Here is a 21,748-nt window from a genome sequence, read left to right as displayed (position 1 = left end):
ACAACTCTGTGCATATTAGTTTAGAGCAGTAGGTTCACTGCTCCTGTCTGCCACCTGTTTGTTTGGATTTCTCTTGCAAAGCCTCTGATTTTTCAATCTTTATAAAAGTGCAACCCACTCACCTCTTTTAGCTCATCTTTCTTGTAACCCTATCAGCTGGCAGCAGTTCAGTTTCTCCTGAGGAAAGGAGTGAAACGTTTTGTAATCAATTGCTGCATATGTAAGCTAACACTCCCCTGCTGTTGTTGTCTTTGGGACTACACTCTGGAGAACCTGGGGCTGTATTTTCACAGCACAAGGGCCTTAGCAACAATCCTGTCTCAAAGAGCCTGTATTCCCTCTTCTACTTCCTCCACAGCTGCTTGTTTACAGAATTGTAGAATAATTTAGGTTGTAAGGGACCTTTGGAGATTATCTAGTCCAATCTAGGACTAACTTCAAAGTTACAGCAGGTTTTACAGGGACTTTTTCATTCAAATTTTGAGTATCTCTAAAGACAGAAACTATAATCTCTTTGAGCAACCAGTTCTCTAGTTTGGACACTTTTGCTGTGAAGAATATTTTATAAATGTCTAAGTGGATTTTTTCTTGCTGCAGATTACCTGTTTCCTCTTATGCTTCCTTCATATACCTCTGAGAAGAGTCTGGCTTCATCCTCTCTGGAGCCATGTGATGAGTGGTCAAAGACTCAAATGAGATTCTCCCATTCAATTTTCTTCTTCAGGCTGAATAAAACCAGCTCTCCTAGCCTGTCCTTACACATGATGTGCTGTAGTAGCCTTGTAGCCATCTTGGTGACCTTCTGCGGGACTGTTTGGCAGTTTGTCAATGTCTTTCTCTACTGGGAAGCCCCAAACTGGAGACAGTATTCCAGATGTGGTCTCACAAGTGCTGAATGTATGGAAATATTCTGGCCATTCCTTTCAACTTCAGCCACATTATCCTGCCTTCTTCCTTGCAACTGACTGATATTTGTGTGGTAGCCAGGTAGTTCAGAGTAGGTCACTCATTTACATGAACTTTAGTGGTCATTTTGCAAAAATCAAATCAGCACCAACTCAGTTGGCTTAAGCCAATGATAAATTACTTCCTGAAGGTGCAACATATGGCAGGCAGCACAGGCACATTTAGGTCAGAAAAGACCTCTAAGATCATCTGGTCCAACCTTTAACCTAGCGCTGCCAAGTCTGCTATTAAACCATGTCACTAAGCACTACGTCTACGCATTTTTTGAAGACCTCCAGGGATGGTGACTCAGCGACTTCCCTGGGCAGCCTGTTCCAATACTACACAACGCTTTGAGTGAAGAAATTTTCCCCAAGGAACATACTGCCAAGAGTGGGAACTAGTTAAGCACATATTCCTGGTTAAAGCTGAGATATTATCTGAGCTTTATCTTAAGTTCTTACCTTATGTTCTGAGCTGCTACCTGCAAGTTAGGCAGTTAAGAGGAATTTTCACTTCCATGCAAAGTATAAATATGCTAATACTTTACACTCTGTGGAGTATGTTCTCACTATATGGCTGGGCTGAATTAACAGCTCACCACTCCTGAAGGGGGGTGACTTACTTCTATTTCCCCTGGTCTCCCTATTCCTGCTTCCAGCATTGATTCATCCTCTGCCTTTTCCATGGTGTAGTACCAATCTTAAGGTAAAGTGTGCCCTAATTAATTTTCTGTCATTTTAGTGAATTGAATTCTCACAGATTCAGCACAAAAGCTGATTCAGGATAAACAGTGATGAGATAAACATACAGTGATGAGAGGGGGGAAGGAAATGGAAGACTTTACTTTTCTGTGACAGAAACCTGCAATGGGGCTTCAACTTTGTTGCGAAATCATTTTGCAAGAGACAAGAGTTTCAAAATTGTAACAGCTTCGATTAGGAAAAGTTATTACAAAGGATGCTAAATAAAGCAGTAACCAAAAGGTAAACATATTTATGTGTTTTTTGAGCTTTGGCTCATTACATGGCAATTAAAATAGCCTCCTGAGGCACATACAGTTCTTACCAGATATAGAATTACAGCCTTTGAATTCAAATTGTGTGTACAGTCACTGTATTTTTATATCTGCCTTGTTTTCAGTTTAAAATCATATGTTTTAAACCATAAACCAAGAAAAGGTTTCAGATTATGGTATGAAGCATTCTCTGTTTTGTTGAGACACTGTTGCTTAAAAACAAAGCTAAAACATGCCCGTAATTTCATAACAAAGAAATATTTTTCAACACTTTGAATGTTATACCAGATAACAAAATTGTTGATGAGACATCTTTTTTCCCCCAGCCTGTTCCACTGCTAGATGTTCATGCCTGTGGTGAATGCATGTACATGTATATAGGCCTTTGGCTAGCAAGGACTAACCATTAGCCTTTGTAGAATCACTGTTACCTATTTCATTCTTGTTTTGTGAACTGTTTAGCGGTTCACGTAATACGTAACAGTTCTGTAGCCCTCATCCACCCTGATCATTCATATTAACTTTAGGAAGAACAGAACAAAGGATAGGTGGCAAAAACAAAACAACCAAAAACTTTCTGTTCGTTTTTCATCATAAAGCATCTTATCTGATCAGATGTTTTTAAAATATATTTGGGCTAAAATGGTATTCAAAAGTTAAAGTCTCTTGAAGATCCAAATAACTCCTCTTCACACAGCACCGTTTTAATTGAGAAAGAGATACTCTCTGAGTATTTGACACCACACATCTCAAAATGCTTTCAGAAATGTCAAAGCACGGTAATTAACAATTATCATTCCATCTCATAGAATGACCTGAAAATCTCTTTTTTTTTTTTTTTTTTAATAGATTTTTTACAGAGAGTTCAAACAGAAAAACTAAGAAATTGCTGAGACAATGAGCCTCTGTGTGAAAAAGCCAAATTGGTCTCCCAGAACTAAGGATTAATTACTACTCAAGCAAGGAACAATACCTCAACCACATTTTTTTCACATTACTCAAGAAACTCACCTCTTCTAATTATATAGACCAATTAAAATGTTTATATATAGTCCTGGAGGAGGGAAAACCTTACCACAAGTCCTTTAAAATGGAAAGGTTGGAACAGACAATATCAAGGTATTTTTATCTCAAGGGGATGTTTTCCCCTATTTTTTTTTTCTACTTGTTTTCACAAAGTACTTATATCAAACTTCCTACCTTCCAGTAGTAGGACTGAAGGCAAGATTGAACATTTTCTGATTTAAGATATAGCTTGGGCATTTAGGAATGAGTTTTTGTAACAAATCAAATGTGATAATAAAAAAAAAAAAGACTTAAGGATTCTGGGGACCTTGCCAGTTCCACATCCTGTGATTGTATGAATTATGTGCATGTGAAACTTGCCAAGTTCAAAGCCAACTTTTCTTTCTTTTTCTATGTGAGATTACAGAAACCTGCAAAATGCACTTTAAGAAATAGTTATTTTAATTTATCCACAGAACCAGCAAATATATACCATAGTATATGTCTTTTTGTTCATTTCATTCTAACTTTGTCTGATTGCATAAAAAGAATTATGCAGATAAAATGTTTTATGACCCTTTTTTGAAGAAAAGAGGAGTTTAAATTCACTTTATGATAATCACTTTTACACATTGATTTCTAGCATCCTTGCTTTTTTAAAATAATAATTTAAGGTTATTGTAGAAAACAAACATAAGTAAACAGAGGATTATTTTATTCTTCATTACTTTTGACAGTCATTTTCTACTGTACTTCTGTTTTTTGATTATATTCAAAAGCCATAACAAAAACAATTTGTTTTATTCTCTGGAAGATTGTTCCAAAGACATGTGAATCTCGAACTGGAAGAATTTACTGCTGTCCTTGAACTCTACTTGTATTGTACTCTCAACACTCCCTTTCAGATCTTTTTGTTACTCTACAATCCCCAGTATTTTGCACTTAAATCTCTACTATTCTTCAGTGCTGCATTGTTGATGAAGTCCTGTAAGTGGCACTATTTTGAACAGTTCAAATGGGAAGACAGCAACTTATACGTTAAACTGTATAGCAATCTCTGATATGTCTGCACTGCAGTGAATGTTGAAGTTGAATGTATAACTGAGAAAATGGTAATTCTAAGTTGATATTTGAAATGTGGTATCTGTCTTGTAGCATTGACCTGGGAATAGGTTGTAGATTGGCAATACAAGTGGAGTAGCTCACTACAACATAGCTAACATTAAAACCTATGTTAGCATAAACACAAAAATTGCAGCCTTTAACTGCATCACAATAAAGTGAAGTTTTCAGCCATTATTTGAAGACAATTATATCACTGTAAAGATGCTTTATATTAGTATGACTAACATAGGCTCTCTATAGGGAACAGAATACTTTACTGATAAAGATACCTTCACACTGGTATTTTTTTACAGGTATTAACTAGCGGTATTATTTCAGATAAAAATAAAAACAGCACGTCACCAACCTATATAGTTTACAGAAACAGACCGGGACTAGCATAAGAAAGAAAATTTGTGTTCTCTTAAAAGCTGTGAAGTGTCTCCTTGCATGTAATTTCTTGAAAGTTTTTTTTGTTTTTTTTTTTTTTTTTTCCTTCCATTAAGACTAAATATTTCCAGGGAATCCAGCTGCCTCTTTTCATATTGTTTGGCAGACCTTGCCTTGTAAAGCACAACTTAGCCTACAAGGTTTGAATAATTTTTGTTAGTTTTTCGTGACATTCTTAGTGCCTTTACTCTTTCTTTGTTGGACATCTGCTGTACTGGCATCAGGTAGATACAGTTATTAGGTGTTTGACAGTATAGACTTCTAAACAATCTACCCTTCCTGATGATTAATGCATGCCCCTCCAAGGCGTCTGCACACCACTCCATGTATATTTTTAAAGCATCTATCTGTAGCATTAGTTTCTTTAGGAACATTCAGGTTTACCATTTTTATTATTTTGAAATGCAGTAGGAAAACTATTATCAGTGTTATCCTGGAGGAAATAGATAAACTATTATTTTAATTATATCTTGTAATATACACGTACATAATACAATTTTACAGCATTAGGCCTCTTTTAATGAGCTGCCATTCACAGCGTAGGTAATGAAGATGAATTCCTCAGCAGGGATTAAAGAAAGCCTAAAGTGTATTTATCTCTACTCTAGGCTTGACAGGTACGATTAGTTAGATTTATACTTTTCTAAGAGAATTAAGAGAGCATGTACATGTGATGGAAGCCATGCTGCCTTGATTACGGGTGCGAAAGGCAGTTTATTTTCTGTATTTGTGTAATAATTTCTGTTACTTTAGGAAATACTATTATGCTTCTATCTAAAATATAGAATTGATTAATAAAGAAGATCTGTACAATAAAATATTGTACTGAAAAAAATGATTAACAGAAATGTTTTTGTTCATCAGCAGGTGGCAGTAATAAGCCATGTTTTTTCAGACTAAATTTACTGACAAGTTGAAACCTCAAGGTTTTTCTGTTTTTGCAGGGATTTTAGTGCTAGTATTAATGACATTCAGATTGACAAAACCAAATCTCAGTGGCATAACTACTTCCTGTGTGGACTGAAGGGTATTCAGGTAAGCCCAAACCATTTAACTTATGAAATTAATGTGGAAGTAAAATATGACATGCATATCCATTCACCCTGAAACTACTTCCCTGCATCTCTGTCATTTCTTGATATACAGTTATTTAATGATGAGATATGAGTGGTTTTGTTTTAAAATATTTGCACAGAACTATATTCATATTTATTAAATAAATTATGATACCAAATAATCACTTATTTAGTAAAGTCATGATCAAACTTGTGTTAAGATGACATTTTTGTATTTTAAAGTTAAAAAGAAAGCTTCCCACTGGACTCATGCAATTAACATTTGCTTTTTAGAAAGGTTTGGAGTCATGTCTGTCAGGATACAAGGGTCATATTTTAGTCTTTTTCTTCCTATGGAAACATTTTTAAAAAAAACAGTTTCCATTAATGTTGGAAACATACAAGTAATGCACAACAACTGAGCAAAACTGACTCATGCAGTAGGCAAAAGAAATCTCAGAAAGTACATAAACCACATACAGAAGGAATTATCCAGTAAGAACCATTACTTATCCAAACTTTCAGTGTGTGGAATCTGAATGGGAATTTCAAAATTTCCTAAGCGAGTTAAGAGTAGAGCTATGCAGGAAATGGCACGCTTATGGTAAAGGGTGGAACACTGAACAGACAGACGTTTTCCTGTCTGCTCATTTGAGCTTTATCTTCTCCTCTGTGAGCTAGCCTGTCTCCGGACTGACTTGAAGACTGAACTGCTTGTGAAACCAACTGCTGATTGTCAGTATGGCCCTGGGAGGCAGCCTGAACTCAGAATTGAGGCTTCCTATAAATCTCACCTGTCCTTTGCAGGTGATTCATGGTCCTTTGAGTAAAAAAAAACACAGTGACTTCTCAGCCTAGTGCCAATCCAGTGACATTTCTTGAAGGGTCAATGGGATAAAGAGTGACAGCAAGGTAAGGTCATCACAGCCAGCCCAAATTATGGGTAAATGTGCTTCTGAAAGCACATGAAGCTCGTCTCTAGTTAGGCCATCTGGGTCACTCCACAGAGTGATGCAGTAGATAAGTACTGCAGGCAGCCAAGAAAGCATGCTTTAGACCTGGCACTGATGTCTTCAAAATACGATTTTTGGAACAATCAGTGCCACGAATCACTTCATTACGATCCATAGTTCCTAAACAGACCCCCCGCTATGTTTAGATCCCTATAAATTACTTACATTTGCAGTAATGTGAGTATTTTAAATTTTACATAGCTCAGTAACACGTGCATTTAAATTGTATTGACTGTAGATATATAGATTAAGTTTCTTTTCAATATATCTTTTCTTATATTAAGGCTAGCATGACCAATTGCCTTTCCTTCTTTTGCAGTCTGCTACTGAGATTTCTTTCCTAAGGACAAGCTTTTATACCAGAAGGTTAATTTGCAAAGCAGGTTTTCAGACTCAAGCACTGGCAGAAAATAAGCATGAATGTTACAGACTTAAACACTGAAATACAAGTATTTAGAGGGTCCAGCGGGATAATCTGTTTATATTAAATTGAACATGCTATCCTTTTGGGACAGAACTATTGCAGAACTTGGCAAAGTCCATTTTCATTTTTGAAACCAAAATACGTTTTCTATTTAAACATTGCGTGATAAGTTTGCAAGCCTGATTCACATTCAAGACAGTCCAAAAACTGTGGATCAGTTTCTGGTTACTCAATCATTTTCTGTTTTTGAACAAGCCTGTCTAGTGTTCCTCATGAAGGGCAGCAGTAGTATTTCAGGTATTAATTCCCTTCTGTTTGGAGAAAGGGAAATTTAAAATTTGAAGTGATGCTAGAAAACATTAAAGAAGGTGCTTTGTGTTTGCGGATCTCTACCATTGGTATTTATGGTTGAAGTTACTGCAGGAAAAGTAGTAGAAATCTTTTGAAGGTGGGTGCTTCTGTATGGAAACACTGCTGTTTTTCTCATTATTGACTGTTTTTCTGATTATTTTAATATAGTTCATTGACATATAAGTCCGTATCAGAATATAGTTGTTCATATACCTCCCATACATGTGCAAAGCTTTTTTAGTATGTACTGCGTGTTTACTTCTAACTAACAAAAGAGAGAAATTTATATAAAAGTTATGCTAGATAAAAAGACACAACTAAAGAGTAATTAAAAGAATATGTACACGAGGATTTATGACTTCTCTATTAAATATATTATCTGTGATATTTGTTACGTATGTAAAAATGTCTCAAATTTTATTCTAAAATTAGCATGACAGATCTATCATTGCTGGTGCCTCCTAAAGCATAGTGTTCTTCAAATACCATTATATTTTTTTCAGTGCCAGTCCTGTGGGTGCTTCAGGAGATATGAGTATCTGGCTCTGAACACAGCTGCATGGCTACTAGTTCCTGATCAGCATGATTAGCTCCCTAATACTACATGCCAGCATTAAAAGTGAGGCATGAAGTGGACTGCAAACTCTTTGGGATGCATTTAGTGAGGAGTGGAGGAAAAAAGGATGAAAGGAGGGTGTCAAATGATTGGTAACCTCCGGTACTGTCACCATGACAGCTCAGAGCTGAGCCAGTGCTGTAAAACCCACCCACGAAGCTTGGTAAATTCTTGGGCACTTAGCCCACACTGAATTCTGCTTGGGGTGCAGTTCTGTCAGTCCATGTATGTTTGTGTACAGGAACTGCAGACATACCTTTGGCTGAAGCCTTACCATTGGCTTTGTTCTTAAAGAATAGCATGAAAATTTCACTTTATTTTGGAGATACCAGAAGCAGGTCTTTGGTTCCAGCAACTCAGCAGAAAGATTCTCTTTCTAAGTGTCAGATAATTGCAAGCCTGAGCCTGTCAGTACTTGAAACTGAGATTGTTTATTTTTTCATTGTTAGGAACATTTTGGTCTTAATAACCCAACTGGAATGAATTGTCTGCTAGATGGAACCATCCCTCCAAGTTCTGGTCTTTCTAGCTCCAGTGCTTTGGTGTGCTGTGCAGGACTCGTGACACTAAGAGCTAATGGAAAAACCCTCTCTAAGGTAATTTACTGTAAAACACAAGAGTGTCAGCAGTAAAATTCTACGTAAAATTAAATATTGTTAATGCCTGTAAACATTAAAAACACGATACAATTGTTTTTGCAAAGAGTTGTTGGATATAAACTTAAGATATTGCACAATTGAGCAAACATCTTTGGCCAAATTTTGGCAGGATTTGATTTTGGCAAGAAAACAGGCTTACATTAAAGCTGAAAAAAAGGAGCGTTATTGTAAGCCTGTGTTTTGGCCAACCATGAGGTCCATGCCTGGACCAGATGTGCTATTTGCAGGCCAGGACTGAGGATATATGTGCTAAAGCATGTGGACCACACCCCCGAGGCCTTTACCCTCTCCCTGAATGACTTTTCATGGCTGCAACAGCATAGCATCTGTTGGAGGCCTGTGGAACAATTTCTTGATAAATTATATAATCAGCACAAAGCAGAGGTAAAATTCTTCCATCTGACTCTTCTTATTCTTTTCACAGTTTTTTTGGAATGAACATACTTATAATCCAAAATGTATTCCTCACTTTTTTAAACAAACATTAGTCTAAAAACAAACCCCAAGTATGTGACCTGTTACCAACACAAGTGTTAGCAGAACTTGGCTTGTGTAATAAAAAGTTCTGGAGGAGTCATGGTCCTTGAAAGTGCTGTATGGGAATGAAGTTCTCTCCAGTAAAAATGTCTGGTTAAGTGAAACTAGGATCTTAAATTAGAACATTGTCAGGAAGAGAAAAAAACAGATCTAAATGTGACTGTTACACATATTTGTGCCTATTGTCTAATTAAGTCAGACATTCCCACGTTGTGGTACAAAGCCAACTTGAAGTGGTACATGGTGATGGCAGCTGTTAACAGTGCTTGTATACAAGCACTTATCGGAGCCATAAGGTAAACAGCTCCACACAGAAAGCTTTTTCTGATCCATTGTGGCTTGCTCCTTGATGTTGCTGCAGCTGCAGCAATCTGCTCAACAGTAAGTTCTCCAAGCCACATTGCACAACTCAAAGTGCTTCAGGAAGGTATCAAGCAGGGCTAAGGCAGCAAGAAGCAGGGTTGGCAAGGTGCACTGGCTTTCCAGGGAGGAGGATGTGGCTACAGTCATTGTCACCCTGCTTTGTGTTGGTGCAGCGTGTGGTCAAAGGCTAAGTAAGGGACTGGGTGTTTAACAGAGGCTGTAGTTTGTGAGGTGAGACATAGTGCAATGGTAGAGGAAGACATGGAACTGGGGACCCCGGTTAGATGAGTGCAGCTTTGCAAGAAGAGGGTTGGAAGTGACAGATGTGCTTCTTTATAGTATAATTGTGTACCTGGCTTGCCAAGAAGCTTTTGGTTTTGCAGAGATGGTCTTATCACACAGGTCAGCACCATCTCTGATGGTGGTAACCAAAAGAGCTAAGCTGGGAAACTCCTGATCAAAGTCACTGGAGTGCGTGTGTTCAGAGAGTATTGGGTATCTGCAAAACCCATAAAACTGACAGAAGTCAGAAAACCCAAGTTTTACTAGGTAGTAGAAATCTGTAAGTGGAAAACCAGAAGCCAGGTTTTCATTATTCCAAGAAATACTGCTTTCTCCCGAGAATAAATGATACAGTGTGTATCTTGAGGTAAATTTACGCATGGCTTGGGAGTACTGGTTGGCATTATGCCAGACTTTTTTTCTGAAGAAAGGTGCAAAACTCTTTCAGCATTTTTATAGAAACTTGTGGAGGAACAAAAGAAAGACAGAGACTCTACTGAATGTCTTTCCTTCTCCTCGTGTGTCCTGTTCAATCAAACCAAAATTCCTTCTGCTTGCTGGTTGGAAAAGGTGCTGAAAGTTAATGTTGTGTCTCAAATATAGTTGCACAAACACAAGAGACACAATTTCACATTTTTGCCAGGAACTCCAGCTGTCTGCAGCCAAGTATTTTGCACTTGTGATGAAAAATGAGCAATTAATGTACAGATGAGAATTCCCAATAGCCACCACAGGAGCAGTTAAGAACATGTCCAAGATTTTGTGTGCTTGTACAGACAGAGACACCTGGTTGTGCTGGGTAAGACAGAGGATGGCAGCTCTGTAGACTGATTACTGTTGTTTAGGCTCAAACTTTTCCCAAATCTGTTGTGTTCTTGGTTAATTTATTATGTAGTGTTAAGAGACCTCTTATGTCTAGCCAGATCCAGGTTCGCTGTTGCACTGAACTTCTGCTTAGCCTTGTGGAACTGCCTCATATAAGGCAGTGTTAGTCTGAGTATAAATTAGAGTAATCTAGGCATGTGAGCCCTCAGAAGTATAAAACGTGCTCTCGTGACTTCTTTACAGCTCCTAATGCAGCCTTTGCTGGTGTCAAGTGGTATCTGTGCAGGATCTAGTAATACTGGCTGTGTATCAGCTGGGAGCTCCCCCATGGCAGGGAAATTTTTAGCTGAACAGAAGTAGGGGTATTCCAGATCTTTTCTGCTAGAAAGCAATCCAGGATCTTACATTTTTAGGGCTCTGGATATTTGTTTCTGTTTAATTTTAAGGAAGAAATAGTCACTTATCTTGTCTTGTCACCCCCATCTTTTTTTATTATTATTATATTTTTATTTTATTTTTTATTTTATTTTCAAACGCTTAGATTTGCAGAAGTTGTAAATGGTAGCATTTATAAGTAACAATATTTGGTCATTAGAGTAGGCTGTCGTGGTAATTTTATGAGAAAAGATTGACTTTTTACCCCTCATTAGTCTGATGGACTTTGCAAAATCTTAATACTATGGGCTGTAACAGCAGGACAGAAATTTTTGGCTTTGGAATCAAATTTGGCTGAATGGTAGGGCTTCTGTAGCCAAAGGTATGAAAAATTGACCTTTTACTGAATGGAACATTTATCTGTTTTGCTTCTGTGAAACTGTTTTTATTAGAATATTTGTGTGCTCTCTCTTTCCTGATAAATCTATGTTTAAAATAGTAGCTGTAGAGTAAAAATTGCTGAAATTTAGAGCTTTTGTGAGATAACACTTCCAGTGTGATGTTTGGGCCTATGAGATTAAGACACCAAAAAAAAAAAACAAACCCCTAAACGAAAAATACTGTACAAACATAGTTAGAATTTCATGGTGGCTTGATTTAAAAATAGTTTGTGTTTTTGTTTTTTTTTTTCCTGACGTTGAAAACAAAATCAGGAAAAAAATATGCTCTCTAATTATTGTGTGTAGCAGTCTGCAATAGGGCATTGTTTCAGTTTGCATACAGTATTTTTTTAAAAACCCATCACACACATACACAATAGTTTAGGGAAAATACTAGTTCAAGACAATTCAGCCAGATGTGCAGTGCTAACCAGTTGCAGCAGTACAACAGCATTGAAATAGCAAGATGGAAAATTTAGAATGCGATCCTTAAAAAGAATCCATTTTTCTTCTCCAAACAGGATACCAGTGTAAGACTCTGCTGGCATCTCTCAAAGAACAGCAATGCTCAGTATTAGCTTTTGATTTTAAAGTGATTTTCATTTTACTGTTACAAAATCAATCTTTTGTACAAGTTTTCATCAGGAAAAGATACTTTTTGTAAAGGAAATGGAATAATGCTCTAAATTGTCCCAGCTATGTGTTTCATGGTAGGAATTAATAAGTACAGAAAATCATTTAGTACATTTGAATAACTATATTTACTTGAAAGATGTGATGATAGTGTTGCTGTCCAAATGTTAAATCTTGTGGTACTAAGTTCTCTTCAGCCACCCTAATATTTTTTTCTGTTGCTCAAGACTGGGCAGCTGTGCACATACTTATTGGCAAAAATAGATATAAAGCCAATAGGGTTTATTTAATTTAATGTGAAATGTTGAGCATAGGAAGTTAAGTTATATTATAAGTTAGACAGAATTTTGATTAAAGGACCTCAGTCTAACCTGTAGTGGCACTGAGTCTATGGGCTTCAATATTATCACACTACAGCTCAGTTGAATTGGAGTGTGGGATTGTCAAAACATTCAACGTTGTCTTGTATTTAAGCAGCTACACTACATGGTAATGTCATTGATTTCAGTGGGAGAAAAGAGGGACCAACATGAATCATCTCTACTTTATTTCTGAAGCCTGTATATGATAAGAAAAGGACATGAATTGGTTACTTTACCCCTTCCTGATAATTTTCCTGGTATGCAGTAGGGCTTTAATATTTGACAAGAAAATCTGTGAGTAGTCATACTGATAGTGTGACTTTGAAATTATTAATATATGCTGGTAATTCTGATTAGGATCGTTTTATAATATTGCTGCATCAAAAATGTTTGATAGATTCATGCTCAGATGATTTATGTAAGAACCTCAGGTTGCTTACACAGAAAATGGTACCTAGATGCTGTATTTTAAAGTACTTTTAATATTGAGAAATGTTAAAAATCCTTTCTTTTCCTATGGAATTAAAACTTGTGGTTTTTTAACTTGTTAAATTTGACTGTGTGTTTGTAATCAAGGGGAAACTGAGTACTTCAGAGCAACAGTAATCAAAGGCCATAATCTCTCATCAACCAAATTGATAACCTTTTATTTGAGTATGTTAGAGGGCAGACGAAGTCAAGCTAAGATTGCTGTGGTTAAGAGGACATTCAGATGCTATCTGACAAATTCTTTCCTATTTCTGAAAAAAGTAAGGATAATTACCTTGCAAAACATATATGAAGTTTAGCTAATTGGGATTTTGTATGCAAACTGGAAGCAGATGGTAACTTTCTGCAATCTATCCCTAGTCAAGACTAGATATTAAAAATAAGGATATTCCTAGTCGTAGAAATAACCTCAAAATTTGGGCATAATTTTATGCCCTAATAAATGAAACATGGTGCTGTATATTTCAGAAGTTATTTTCATGCATATATATATATATAATAACATATAAAACATGCAAAGATAGAAATAAAAGATCAACATCTAACTTAACTTTAAATGTGACTTAAGTGATGGAAAATGTTTTTTTACTCTTAGATGCGTGTTCTCACTTTTCAGTCCTGTATTCTGTGAACCCCAAAGGATTTCACAGAAAATCTCCTGGGTGCTAAACTTGCCATAAAATTACCAACGTTCTGTAAAGAGAAGTAACAGAGTCTGACTTTTCAGATTAAACCAGAGAAGGCATTAATGAAATTGCATTGCAGAGCCATTACTGTATTGCTGTAGAGAAACTAAATGTACATGCAGGACTTTGGGCTCAATAGATCAATAGATATTTAAATACTCCAGTTAGTTAAATATGCATGCTGAATAGCTTTTTGAAGCACTGAAAATGACAGTCTAAAAATAACTCTCGTTAATGAATTCTTCTCTTCGTAGAGCTTCCCTTCATGAACGGTAAACTTTAAAACGGGATTTTTTTTTTCCATTTTGAACATTAGTTATCACTATTCCTGCCTTGTTATACATAGAAAATCTAGCATGTTTAACTTTGGCTGGAATGAACTTACATAAAACCACTGAGGTAGATGTAATTTAATACTATCATTTTATAGAGAAGGCTGCTTTATTTTGGTTGCTGTCATTCTGGATTTGTATATATCAGGTTTCTGGGTAATGTAGAGTAAGCTGTTCCAAAAAAGTACTAAGCAACACTAATTCTGTTTTACTAAGAAATATTTGCCTGTCTCCTACTCACTAATTGTCTTACTCTTTTAAGAGGTTTAAGCTTACACAAGTTTACTTCTTTAAAGGTCTGTGTGAGATTGAAAGGGATTGATCAGTGGTATGGAACATATTGACAATGACAGTTATATAGGGACAAATTCTGTCACAGTTCACATACTGTCCAGACCCATTGCACTGAGTGAAAATCAGAGCAGTTGGCCCTTGGCCTCTTTGTGAGCAAGGGGACTATTGAAGTCGAAACTCCCTTGTCTGTTCTCACTTAAATAATTCCTTAGGAGGTTGCTATTTTTAGGAAAACTTCTGTAAGTGTTTTTTTGTTCATTTTTATTACACATTTTATTACACATTTTATACCTAAATATCTTTGCCTGTCTAAACCTTCATAGTCATTATCAATAATATCAAAATGAAAGAAACTAAAATAAATGATAAGACAATAGAGAATCAAATAAGCTGTACTGGGTGGTTCGTGAGTTGTCATGCTACTGAAGTATCAGGGTATAAAAGGTCAAATGTAATACAATGGTGGATTGTGCCTGGAAATAGAGAAATACTCTTCTATCAGTTCTTCAGCATTTTTGAAATATTCATTTGAAAATGAAAACCTGAATTTTAGGTGTTTCATATTGAAAAGTAAACATACAGTGAAAAATACACACTAGTGAAAAGTATCATTTTACTGACAATCCACTTTTTCCATTAAAAAACAACAAAATAAGGTAACATGATGCAGCGCTATTGATGAGGGCTTATTACAAGTAATCTCTCTATCTAGAGTAACTACACATAAGGCAACAAATAATAAAAAATCACAACCCTTCTTTGTCAGACTAAATTATATCTCCACTAATATGATTTCCCAGGTTAGACTTTCTGCATGCTGGATAGGAAACCTTGTGGCTCAAAGATAAAACAGGTTTAAGTGTTAGTAATTTCTTTCCTTGTAACCCAAGATTGACTTGCTCCTTATCAGGGAGAACCTTAAATTGTTTCAAACAAAAAGCAGAAGTAGGTAGTAGAGCTCTTAGATCAAAGGCTAGCCTATGCCTGCACATGGGGGCCAGTTGTTTGATACACAAAATGGTAAGTGCTGCCTCCTGCAATAGGATACATTCTGAGCATAATTTAGAATTAAGCTTCTGAAAAGAGTGCAGAAGTAAGGAGCAGCCTGAAGAAGGTTTTGTATATTGTTAATTTTCGCTTTGTCCAAATGCTCCAACTAAAGATGTCTAAAACCTGAGTTGAGTTTTGAAACGCTTAAGAGACAGCAGCTTCCTTGGTAGGTTATTGCTTCGTTTATATTTCTAAATGCCTAATTGCTTATCAGGCAAGTGAGTGAAATGTATGCACTGAGATTTGACTCCTAATGATGTTGCTTTGTATTGTTTTATTCTCATCTCATCTCAGGGATATTCTCATTTATTGTGCTGTATCTTTTATATTGGATAAACAACAAAAATGTTAAACTTAGTATCTCATGTAATTCCCTGACACTAAACATCCCCCACGCGCACACAGCCAATCTGGCATGTGTACTTGCCAACAGATATAAAAGTACTGCTTGTGTTTGTATGTATCATAGCTGGTCTGGCATTCAAGAGCTACAATATTTAGTGTTTCCTGACAGATCAGCAGGGAGATTTCAAGGTTTAACTCACTACCAGCTATTATTACTGTCATGTTTTGCTCGTCCCTCTCATGTGCTCAGAGCCTAAACAAACTAACTATACAAAATAGCTCTAGGTCTTGCTAGACTAACTTTCGATATTTAAGTTTCCATTCCCTGCTTATTATGGCTCATGTTTACAGCCTTCACTGTGGTCTGCAGAAAGTAGCAGTGTGCTTCACCCATGCCACTGCAAAACATGTTTAGCAAATGGATTTTGCCATGGCTGACGTGGTTGCATAGCCTGTCCTGTTGGCTGGAGTGTCAGGACAGTAACCTCAGTGAAAGGGGTGGAAGAGTTCAGGTTCCTAACTGGTAGAGGCTGCATTGCTGTATGTACCATATGAGCCACTATTTTGTGGCTTGTTTGCCACATAAAGATACAATAAATAAATAAATAAATAAATAAAATATATGTATCTTTTTGTATATATATTGTATATTTGTATATAAATATAAATAAATAAATAAATAAATATATATATACAAAAAAGATACAAAAGATACAGTGAATTTTTCTCCGAGATAGTCTTAGAAAAGCTGGAAGTCTGCCTCTGTCCTTTCTTACAAACCAAGATAATTAAACTGGAAAAGGTTCAGGTAAAAAGCCACAGGGACAATTAAAGGTACAGGATGAACTCCATAAAAATAAGCTAGGACTCTTTGGAAGAAGGAGCTTGAAGAAGAGGTGAGAGATAAATGATAAGGTGAAACGATTAATGCAATTGGTATAGTGAATGGGAATCAATTGTTCATTACCCCTCACAATGCCAGAGGGTATCAAATGAAGCTAGTCAGGTGTATGTTCAAAACATACACGGGAGATGCTTATTATCCGAGAAGTTGTGGAAGTCCTTGTTACTGGATGTTCCACATGCTAAAACTGTGAATGGGTTAAAGGGGAGTCTGGACAAATTCATATACATGTATAATAAATCCATCATTGGTTTCTAAGTGTACAGAATTCATGTTCAGCTCAGGAAGCCGTGCATCAAAAAAAAATGTTTTGGGGAAATGTCTTCTATACTTGGCCTTTGCTCCATACTAAGAGGCTACTTTCTGTTATAAGATACAGAACAAGATGTGGCTTTGGTCTGACCTGCTATGTCTCTTTTTTGTTAATATAGTCTACGTTTTTCTATAATTTTATTCTGACCCAAGACTTTTAATTTATTTTATCTAACTGACAACCTGTTACTTACTCAGGAGTATTATATATACCTCCATTCTTGGCTTGGGTTAGGATTTAGGGTGGAGGCAATTTGAGGGTGGGATGAAATTGAAGAAAACATATCCTGGTGTTTGAGCTTTACTTTTTGAAGTATGTTAAATGTATCACTTTGCTTGTTCAAAAATGTAGGTGATGGCTTAGGACTTACTGTCTTTACGATAGATGTTCTTCACAAATGATGTCCTAGTCTAGCCTGCCCTGTTGGAACAACTTCCCTGAAACAATAATAAAGAAATTTGGAGGGCAGTAGCATATGTGGATCACAGACAGCTGGGACATCTAATTAACGAAATCATTTGTTTTCTAGTTGTAATGCTGCTGTTCAAACCCCTTTGTACTTTGATTTTGGTATCGTTTTGTACCACTTTTCATTACCATCATCTTAAAATGATTTTAAACCCATTCTGCAGTGGTTTCCCTGAGACCATATTCTTTGGAGAAATAAACTGCAATACTGGAAAAAGGGAGTTTTTTGAATTCTTACTTGGGCTTTGTATGACTTTGAACAAATCATGTAAATATCTGTACTGTATCTAAATTGAAGATAACAGCAGCCTTATAGGAATGCTTTTAAAGTAAAGTATGTAAAAATCTATGGAGACTTAAATGATGATTTATTAATGTTTTTGAAATAGTGCTTTAGGGATGGCATGAGACTCACACTCATGAGTCTCAGGTGCATAAAACTATTTATATTTTGTGATTAGCAGAAGGTGATCTTACATATGGATCATAATTTAAGGGATGAAAGTGTAGTCTATGTGCAGATGGGGTTTAGTCTTTCAATGCTATTTCCCATAGTGAGTCATGAAGAACAAATGTCTCCTTTCACGTAGCTCTGCAAGAACACCTGTTTAGGGCTTATTTCTGCTGCTGGAGAACTCAATGGGAATGATGTTAGTTATTCCTGATAGTTGTACTTTTAGCCCTACTGAGGAGTGGCTGGCAGCCTCTGACCTTAACTGCCTGGTAGGTGATGCCACAGTGGAGCCTGGGGTGAGGTTCCCCTAAACCTGGCTATGAGAATGCTCCGAGTTAACCCTGCAGGAACCACGGTGTAGCCAGGGGGAAGTAAATGCTGCATTCCAAGGTACTGTTCAGACATACACTTGAGATGTTGCCAAACTGTGCAGTGAAATCTGGGATCTGAGAAGCTCAGTATTTTCACAGGTGAGACAAACCCTGTCATGAGATGCAAATAATAGATGATTCATACAGGTTGTGCCTTAAGGGGCTTCTATGTGTTGCACGTTGAATGGAAACAAGGTATTGCCCTGGGACAGGCACTCATTATCTCCTTTTATTACACTGTTCTAGCAATTTTTTCCTTTGCGTAGTTTTATGTCAAAGCCTTAAGCCAGAGAACTCATGTAGCAAAACGTTTTTTCAGTTTCTAGTAATGAAGTCACATATATTTACATCATTATCATCTAAGAATCCAAAGCAGTACTTACTAATTACCAAGAAGGGGAAGATACTTCTAATTTTATTGAGGAAACAGAGTGATGATGAGTTAAAGGGACTTTCCCTGAATCACAAGAAACTTAATGTGGAGCTAGAAACTGAGCCCAGACCTTCTGACATTCAGCTCACTGTTTCAGCCATATGACCGTCCTTTTCCAAGTATCAAATATGTACACAAGGTTCTCCAATTTAGTCTTCACATTAACTTCCAGTGCAATAATTCAGTTCCTCTGACCTTCGCCCTCTCACTCGTTTTAGCAAAAAGGCAATCATTTGCCCATTTGTTTCAATAGTAAGTAGAAACTGTTTTATATACAGATGATGCTTTCCCCTCCATTCACATGCTTCTCATCCTAGTATTAGAAGGCCAGCCTGTGTCAGCAAGGGCCTGTTTAAATTAGAAACCAAATCATGTTTCAGGGATGCCTTGGGCTGTCTTGTGGAGAGGGTTCTTCTCAACCCTTGCCAGTTACTACTTGGTGGTCCTGCCAATCGTTGCTGAGTTTCAAAACAAAAATTGCTCAAGCTCAGGCAGCGCTCTTACCCAGCGTACGCAGCTGGACAGCTGGTGAGCTGGGACGAAGCAAGGCCCAGCGCTTAACCAGGCACAATTCACCAGACCATGTAAAGGGACGGGGGAGTGGCACTGTCCTAATTGCTAACATTCCTCCTCTGCAAGACTTCTGATATTTATTTAATAAGCCCAGGCTCATAAAGTCTAAATGATTTGAGCAATCAAGTGGTAGCTGATTTGTATATGGAGATGACATGCAGTCAGACTAAGTGAAGGGTGAAATGCTCAACTTCTGACTTCTGCAAAGTTTTATCTGGCAATTGCAAATGAAATAATACCTCAGGCAGCTGTGCCCAAGAGTGTAACATACAGTGAGAGTACCTAGGAGCTCTACTTCAGGCCAGCTTTGCAAAGCCACAGCTCCTATTTAAGTGTGCATGACCAGTGTGCTGGCATGGTCTTTCCAGCCACTGTGGAGACGTTCCTGTTGCTGCCAGTGAGTAATATTCATGAACTCCAGTGTGATGTCTCCTGCCAGTGGCAGCAAAAGTCAGAGATGTGGTATTGCTCAGTTCTCAGAAGGGTGAAAGGCAGGTTCAGCAGAACTGTCTGGAACACACCTGCATTTCTACAGTTCAGCAACAGATGTTTGTAAATGGGCACTCCTTCAAATGTAAAAAGGAGTTCATTGAGAGAAAGGAGTTCATCGAGAGACTGCCACATGTGAGAGTTTGTTCTTTCTTTCTGTGGGACTGTTGCTGAGAGTTTTAGCATTAAGTTGGGGAAAAAAAAAAAAAACAGCATTACATTCATTAGCATTTCATTCAGAATTATTCCCAATTTGTAGTGAAACAGGGACACATGGTAGACTTCCAGGTTCAAACTGGAAATGGACTTAATGCAGTGGATGTGGGACGAGAGAGGAAGAACAAATTTTGAGGAACCTGTTCTTCAGTAAAAGGCACTGGCAGATGTTTTTTTTTTATTTTAAAAATAATCAAAATGAACGATGTTCCTATATGTTACATGTATTTATATATATAAAAGAAGTATTATCTCCTTTTCAGCTCATTTTTAAAATACACAAAGGAAAAGCAGAGTAGAAAAGGAGAGTATTTTTGCTGTTTGTTCTTTCTATTTTCTCTCATTAATGGTGTTACAAGTGGCCGTTTACCCTATACAGCACCCATATAAGCTGAACAAACCCTTTGGTCTTTTCACCTGTATAACAGGATCCACTTAAACAGAAACACCAGCGTGGGTCTCTGATGACAACCTAAACTCCACCGACGTTTCATTCAGAGAGGTAGTTTGCATAGTTCTAGAGTAATTTGTTAATGTTCTTTTGATAGCTTCTGCTTATCAGCCTGAGGCTTATTGACCATAACTGTATTGTGAACTGAGTAAATTGGTTGTTACTGTGTTTGCAAGCAGTTCAGCCTGATTACACTGATGTAAGCACCATTTTTACAACGTTGTCTCTGGTGCCATTACAGAAATTAAGCAAGCAAGCAGGCAGGCACACTGCACATACCTTGTTCTTAGTATGGTGATTTACTGCCTCTATCTGCTGCCTTTTACAGTTGTGTACTGGCTAATGTCCCTGCCCCGCTGCTTAGCTGAAGTCATGTGGTGCTACATCCGCAGTGTGGAATCTGAATCTGACTTTGCTACCAGACTGAGAAACAGGCTGCAACTTTTCTAAAGTTCTTTTCTCATCTTTCTGTGGTTACCTTGTGCTTAGAAAAACAAACTGGTAGGGGTTATGGTGTGAGGACATGTATACTTTTGACCTACTTCCTTTTGAGAAGTTTATGTTCTTCAGCCATTCTCCATGGCTTGTCTGTGTTCTGTTTTGACTTGGCCTGATGGCTGAAAGCTTTCCTGTAAATTATTACTTTTGACAGTTATGATAGTGATATTCCACACTCCCATAGTATCCTCTGACCTGCAAGTATCAGAATGCACAAAGATATGCCTAAAATGTCACAAAAGAATGTGAATCACATATAATTACAAATGATGTCAGATAAACAATGTAAGTGGAGTACAGTATCTCAAAGCGAACTGACAAGCACCACTGATTAGAGTATTTACAGTGAGAAAGAGTTTCTGAGTTAGCTTCAATCCATAATTTCTGATTATTGAGTTAGTGTATTAAAATAGTATAAAGTATCAATTTACCATCATTCTGTAAGCTAACAAGATAAGTACATATATGGATTCAACTAATAAATCATCAAAATATTGGCTATTGGGGTGGGGGAGTGCGAGGCAAATAAGGAAGGTGGGACGGCTACCAACGTCAATCATCTAAACAAAGTTACTCTGGAAAACGTCTGGCTGCAGTGGGTCTTGTGGAGGCTGCATAGTTGATTCTCTTTTGCTTCAGAACAAGAGGAAAAAGGGGACATGTGGCATCCTGGCTGATACCAGCTTATACGGCTTGGTGTGTGAGAGAGAATGGTCTCACAGCTCTGCCGTTTATCTCCTTCATTTTCTCACTAGTTCCTATGTAAGCAGTGTAAAAGTATCATCATTAATCTTGGCTGAAGGTTCACATTTATTGTTTTTTCAGGTGGAACTTGCAGAAATTTGCACAAAGAGTGAACGTTACATTGGCACAGAAGGTGGAGGAATGGACCAGGCAATCTCTTTCCTGGCAGAAGAAGGAACTG

At 37.2% G+C, this 21,748-nt stretch overlaps 1 protein-coding gene across 6 annotated transcripts in view; it reads left to right on the top strand.

Moving 5' to 3' along the window:
• GALK2 (galactokinase 2) overlaps window positions 1-21,748 on the top strand; it is a 53,571-nt gene that overhangs the window by 7,469 nt on the left and 24,354 nt on the right. For 5 of the 6 annotated variants that reach the window (XM_084532912.1, XM_084532910.1, XM_084532909.1 and 2 more), the window contains 3 exons: window positions 5,467-5,557; window positions 8,431-8,577; window positions 21,649-21,747. In XM_084532912.1, coding sequence (XP_084389038.1) covers window positions 5,467-5,557; window positions 8,431-8,577; window positions 21,649-21,747 — 337 coding nt within the window. The remainder of the gene's footprint in view (window positions 1-5,466; window positions 5,558-8,430; window positions 8,578-21,648; window position 21,748) is intronic. The other variant, XM_084532911.1, reaches the window with a different exon arrangement.

The sequence above is a fragment of the Aythya ferina genome (assembly GCF_964211825.1).
Source record: "Aythya ferina genome assembly, chromosome: 11".
Taxonomy (NCBI): Eukaryota; Metazoa; Chordata; class Aves; order Anseriformes; family Anatidae; genus Aythya; species Aythya ferina.
Note: the sequence above shows the minus strand (reverse complement) of the source record. Positions and strands in the feature narration are given on the sequence as shown.